We start from the raw sequence: 6000 nt of genomic DNA, 5'->3' as shown, positions 1-6000 counted from the left end.
TTTCAGCCGGGGATCTCCCCGGGCAAAGGCGGGCTGGAGGAGGGGGAGCGCGGCTCAAGATGAGAAGGGCAGCCGGTCTCGCATCGCCCGCACCAGCCTGCGCCGAGGGATGGTCCTCCCCAGAGGAGAGGGGCGTGCCGGGGCAGTTTTTTGGCGAGAACTAGGACCTCCCGAGGGAAGGTGTGGGATTGGCCGGGAGACGCGAAGCGGGCATTTCAGAACCGGCCGAGGGTGTCGCGCGCTGGCCCCGAGCCGGCGGGGCGGAGCCTGTGCCCCCCAGTCAGGGGCGGGGCCTGCCGGAGCCCCGCCCCCTCTCTGCGGAGGCCGCGCGCCCCGCGGCCCCTCCAGCTCCGCGCGCACGCGAGTCTGCGGCGGCCTCCTCGCGGACGCGGGGCCGGCGCCTCCGCAGCACTGCCGCACCGCCGCACCGCCGCGCGGGGCTGACCGCGGACCGCGGGGCGGGGCGAGGGGCGGGGCGCTGACAGCGGGGCGCTGACGTCGCGGCGCGGCGGGCGGCCGGGGCGGTGGGGCGGCGGGAGGCGGCGGCCGTTTGGGCTCAGCCCATCCCGCAGCGGCGGCGGCCGGGAGAGCGGGCGGCGGCGGCGCTCCGAGCCGGCTCCTGACAGCCCCCGCCGCTGCCCAGTCTACCGCTTAGTCCCGGCGGTCCCGCCGGGCGGGGCCAGCCTCGCCCGCCGCCGCTTCTGCTGCCATGGCCCTGATGCAGGGCGCCGAGCCCGCGGCGGGGCCCTCTCGCTGGCTCCCCACGCACGTCCAGGTGACCGTGCTGCGGGCCCGCGGGCTGCGGGGCAAGAGCTCGGGCGCGGGCAGCACCAGCGACGCGTACACGGTGATCCAGGTGGGCCGCGAGAAGTACAGCACGTCGGTGGTGGAGAAGACCCCGGGCTGCCCCGAGTGGCGCGAGGAGTGCTCCTTCGAGCTGCCGCCCGGCGCCCTGGACGGCCTGCTGCGGGCGCAGGAGGCCGACGCCGGCCCGGCGCCCTGGGCCGCGGGCTCCGCCGCCTGCGAGCTGGTGCTCACCACCATGCACCGCTCGCTCATCGGCGTCGACAAGTTCCTGGGCCAGGCCACGGTGGCGCTGGACGAGGTCTTCGGCGCAGGCCGCGCCCAGCACACACAGTGAGCGAGGGGCGCGGGGGGCGCAGACGGTTCGAGGCCTCGGGGGGCGGGGCGGGGGGGAGAGCAGGACCCCGAACCGCGGCCGGGTTGCTGCGCCCTCTGCCTCGCGCTCAAGGGCGTAAACCGACCCGTTGGTTCTAAGCATTTCGAGGGGGGCCCCCCCGCTACCCATTCCTAAACGTGCGCTGGGCTTGGCTGCTGGTGGGCCTTGGGAGGCCCCGGGAGGTGTGAACGGTGGCCTAGCGTTCCTTGTCAATTGTCCAGTAACCTTAGGAGTGGGATCCAGAGGCTCTTGGACTGTGGGAACCTCAAGAAGGAAAATCTCGAGGCGATTCTTAGGGCCTCCGGGCTGGTCTCCCTTTCCTGGAAGGGGAGGAGAACTGCAGGCACCTGACCCAAGCCAGGCCCTCAGGGGAACGGAGAGGTGCTGCCGCACCCTGTGGGGGCAGGAAGGGGCAGTGTTGTCCTCCAGGTGCCCCCCTCCCCACCCCCCAGACCTAGAAACTGCGAGGGTATCTGCTTCTTGTCTGGAGCTGGGATGTCCTTTGCCACCTAGAGACCCCCCCCCCCCCCCCCCAGACCCTGTCCCTCTGTGTCCCTGGCCTAAACACAAGAGTTCCTCTACAGAAAGCGAGGAAACGCTTTAATCAGCCTTCAGGCCCCTGCGGTGGAAACAGCAGTGTGATTCAAGCACTCTGGGGATAATCTCCCAGTCACTTCCACCTAGAAGGGCCAGTGGGTTTTTTTTGTCATTTATTTTGGCAGCGTTTAACCTTCCCTGTGTGAAGATCAAGGCTTCAGACTGGGAGCCTCATTTCCTATTTTGGGTGTGGGCAGCATCTGGAGGCCCGTCCCCGGGGCTGGCAACCTGCTGTGGATCACTCATCCACTGGGGCGACACCTCCCCTGGGCCTCCTGGGTCCGGGACGGGGAGGATAAGGGGATGAGGGCAGGGGTGTGCCATGGTGCTGGGAAGGTTTGCCCGAGTGGAATGGCATCCAACGGAGTAACTGTAGGAAGGCTTGCTGGAGGAGACTGACGAGCCTGGTGCAGACCCAAATGAAGGCAGGAGTTGGCTAGAAAAGGATCTGACCTTGAACATTTTTTCCAAGTGTGGGCAGGGAAGGGTCTTCATGGCTCCTAGTGGCCTGGGGTGGGAAGCACAGGGCGGGTTCCCTGCAGGTCTGACCTGGCTCCGGGTCCCCTCCCCTGGCCTTCTCTCCTTCCCTCATGACTTGCTGTTTGGTTGCTGTGTGTGGGATCATGTGGCATAGCCTGGCCCTTGGTTTGTTTTCTTTTTTCCTCACTTTTTCTGTCCTCTCCCTCCTTCCTGGCCTAGGGAGCCTAAGGGGGTGGGGGTGGGGCTGAAAACTCTCCCCTGGATCTCTTCGCTCTTTCTTTTTTCTGGAGAGGCTCCTGTCCCCCAATTTTTTCCGTTCCTTTATTTCTTAGTCCTTCAACCTCCACCTCACAGCTAATCTCACCAGGCTGGTCATCGGGGGGGGGACACACAGAAGTCTCTAGGCTTATAGGGAGGGCTTCTGTGAGGTCAGTGACTTGGGGAGGGGCCTTTGATACCCCCCCCCCCCACCACACACACACCTCCCCCAGTTCCTGCCCTTGCTTTCTTCTTGGGCTGTGGATCTGACTCAGCTGAGCTGTTTATGCCTTAGGCCCAGGTGGGCCTGTTTCACCCAAGGACAGTTCCCCTTGGAGAATTTGATTTGCTACCCCTTGATCTGAATGGGAGCCTTAATTGACTTTATAAAAGTCCTCTTTGCACCAGGATCTTTCCGAACCCAACCCGCTGCCTTTCCTCAGATGTATTGACCTGGATTATTTATAGAACCTGGAGGAGGCAGGGAGGAGACGGACTCTTGTGGTGGGCAGAGGAAAAGTCTGTGAAACTGGCCTAATCTCCTAGTCCACTGGACCTCACAGCATGCCCACCAACAGAAGGTGAGGACTGCTGCCCCCACTCCGGTCCCCACCTCCCTCCTCTGGCTCTACTGGCTATTCCTGGTGGCCTTCCCTGGAGCACTCTGGTGTGGGCCGCTAAGACAGTGAGTCTGCACATTGCCCATTGGGCAGAGGGCAAGATGGAGAGGAGGAGGGTTTACCCTCCTCAGTTTTGGATAACGATGGAAAAGAATAGTAGCACACTTTAACTTCAGAAATTAGATGTGGTGGTCTCAAGGAGGGCCGATGGTAGCCCTGTGTCGCCAAGACAGGACCAGGCTGGGAAAGGGCAGCCTCATGGTTAAGAGGAGGAGCCTGTAGAATGGCATAGCCCAGATTCCAGTCCCAGACCTGCCAGCTTCTGGCTAGTGAGGTAAACTCTTGGTGCCTTAGTTTTCTCATCTGTCAAATGGGGCTAATTAGCACTTGCACAGGGTTGATGTAAGAAGTGAAATGAGGATGCAATTAAAAGTATCTGGTGCAGCTCCTGGACATGGTTGGTGCACAATGTCTGGCAGCTTTGATCTGAGAGACATCCCCTGCCCTCGAAGAGCCTCTCATGTGATGGGGAAGACAATATAGGACTTAGAGGCTAGGAAAGACTGGATGGCAGGGTACATGCGGAAGTATGAGAGCTCCTTATAAAATTGGCTGGCCCTTCGCAGCCCTCCACCATTCTCTTTACTGATAGAGGTTGGAGAACTAGGGCTGGCTTGGGGCCTGCAGTCTTGAAGCCAGGCTTGGATCAGCCTGCAGCTCTCTTCCCAGCAGCCTTCCTGGGAGCTGCCTGTACCTTTTCGGAAAGGCAGGACAGCACAGGGTTTAAGAACCTGGAGACTGGGCTTTCACTCCCAGTTCTGTGACTTCCTAGCAGGCAAGTTACTTAACCTGTTTCCTCATTTCTACAAAGGCCATGACATAAATGAGATAGCATCTAACCATAGCAAGCTTTCAAAATATTAGTGTTGGGGTTACTCTCAGGGCCCTGCTTTGTGTGATGATGGTGAAGATGGTGGTGGACGGAGTGCTAGACACCTCATCAGCCCCCAAAGATCCTTTGTCAGTGGGATATTCTTTGAGGTGAGGGATTTCACTGGAGACTTTCCAAATAATTAAATTATTAAAACAAAATTTAACGTAATACACAAGGAGATTGGTTATAACCCTTTCCCCTTAGTAAAGCCACACGTGAGTCATGGTTCTGAAAATCCTGAGATGCTTCCCAATTATTTCCTTTCTGGCTTTTGCCTTCCGCACCCTTCCCAGTGCACTCCAGTGGGTGCTCTGTGTGGTCCTGCCTTAAAGAACCCCTGCTGTGCGGCTCCGTTGGAGTGTCATCCCATACACCAAAAGGTGGCGGGTTTAATTCCCCGTCAGGGCACATACCCTGGTTGTGGGTTCGATCACTGGTTGGGGTGCATGTGGGAGGCAACCAATCAGTGTTTCTCTTTCTTTCTTTCTCTCTCTCTCTTCCTCTTTTTAAAAAAATAATAATAAAAAAGAGCCCCTGTCCTGGGCTTGTTGGATCAGTGGTTAGACAATATAGGACTTAGAACCTAGGAAAGACTGTGGATGACAGGGTACGTGCAGAAGTATGAGAGCTCCTGATAAAATTGGAGCCTGGTGGTTAGGGCCTGGCCCCATGGGAAAGTTGAGGCGGTGGGCCCGATTTGGGCTGGGACCAGTTTTTCTTTCTTCATTCGTAAGAGTAAAGCTGTTGTGACCATGTACAGGCTGCTAACTGTGGCCCCTAAGAGGCCCTGTCAGCTCTGGTCAGACAGAGGCATTGGTTTTCAGACTGTGGCCGAGGAGGACTTAGGTCTGAGACCAGAGCCTTCTGGCCTGAGATCTCTTGAGGGTGGGTGTAGGGGCACTGGGAGAGGCACCCTAACGAAAATGCAGGCTGCTGGCCTAAGGTTGGGTGGTCTTTGAGGGCACCTGCCTATCCCTTAGCCTCCAGATGCCAGGCAGAATACTGTTGTGGGCAGATGGCACATGACCCCACTGCCTTCTCTCCAGATGTGACTGCTCCTCAGGAAGCAGCTGAAGCCACAAGCGTCCTTGGCTTCCTTGGCTCCTGTTCCAGCCCCAGACCTGGAGTTGGAGGCCTGTGGGACTGCCTGGGAAGTCGGCTTTGGCTGCCAGGGAAGGGTGTGGCTGTACTTAGAAGCCAGTTATTAGGACACAGGAGGCTCCATCTCCCTTAGTTATGGGGCAGTTTTTATGGGGGGTTGCTTGAGCAGCAGTGTCTGGGGGAGTGGGGAGGGCTAGGAAGTGAGTCCCCTGTCAGACTGGGCGGCTCCTGCAGGCTGGCACAGCAGCTTTCCCTTCCCTTACATCTGGCACTGGGTGGGACCCATCTCTGCCCTGTTCTCCCCTCCTGTGGGCAGCCAGGGACAGGCACAACTTAGCAGAGGCGCCATCCCAAGTGACCTGGAGGGCTGTCCTTTTCCTGTGCTGGGGGCTGCCCAGTGCATTTATTATTGCTGCCTCCTAGTGTTATGACGCTCTTGCCTTGTCCAGATGTTTCCCCTGCCCTCCCGACCCTGCTCAGGGACAGATGATTAACACAATGAGGGGGGATCTGTGTATTCTCTGGGAATCAGTACTCCTTTTCTTCTTGTCCTTTGCAGAATGATGTGATCATGAAGAAGCTCTGCCCTGTCCTGGCCAGGTGGCTCATTTGGTTGGAGTGTTGTCCCATGCACCAAAAGGTTGCGGGTTCGATTCTTGATCAGGGCACACACCTAGGTTGTGGGTTCTGTCCCTAGTTGGGATAGCATAAGAGGCAGCTGATGGATGTTTCTCTCTCACATCTGTTTCTCTTGTTCTCTCTCTCTCTCTCCCTTTCTCTTTCTAAAACCAATTTAAAAAACATATCCTCCATGAAGATTAAAAAAAAAA

The 6000-nt window shown here is 58.5% G+C and overlaps 1 protein-coding gene across 3 annotated transcripts in view; it reads left to right on the top strand.

The window, feature by feature from the left end:
- The first annotated feature begins 518 nt into the window (after positions 1–518).
- LOC103291427 (rab11 family-interacting protein 5) overlaps positions 519–6000 on the top strand; it is a 157074-nt gene continuing 151592 nt past the window's right edge. For all 3 annotated transcript variants that reach the window (XM_054728477.1, XM_054728478.1, XM_008147454.3), the window contains exon 1: positions 519–1137. In XM_054728477.1, coding sequence (XP_054584452.1) covers positions 710–1137 — 428 coding nt within the window. In that variant the 5' untranslated portion in view covers positions 519–709. The remainder of the gene's footprint in view (positions 1138–6000) is intronic.

The sequence above is a fragment of the Eptesicus fuscus genome, chromosome 16 (assembly GCF_027574615.1).
Source record: "Eptesicus fuscus isolate TK198812 chromosome 16, DD_ASM_mEF_20220401, whole genome shotgun sequence".
NCBI lineage: Eukaryota > Metazoa > Chordata > Mammalia > Chiroptera > Vespertilionidae > Eptesicus > Eptesicus fuscus.
The sequence above is the reverse complement of the archived record's forward strand: the minus strand, read 5'-3'. Positions and strand labels throughout refer to the sequence as shown.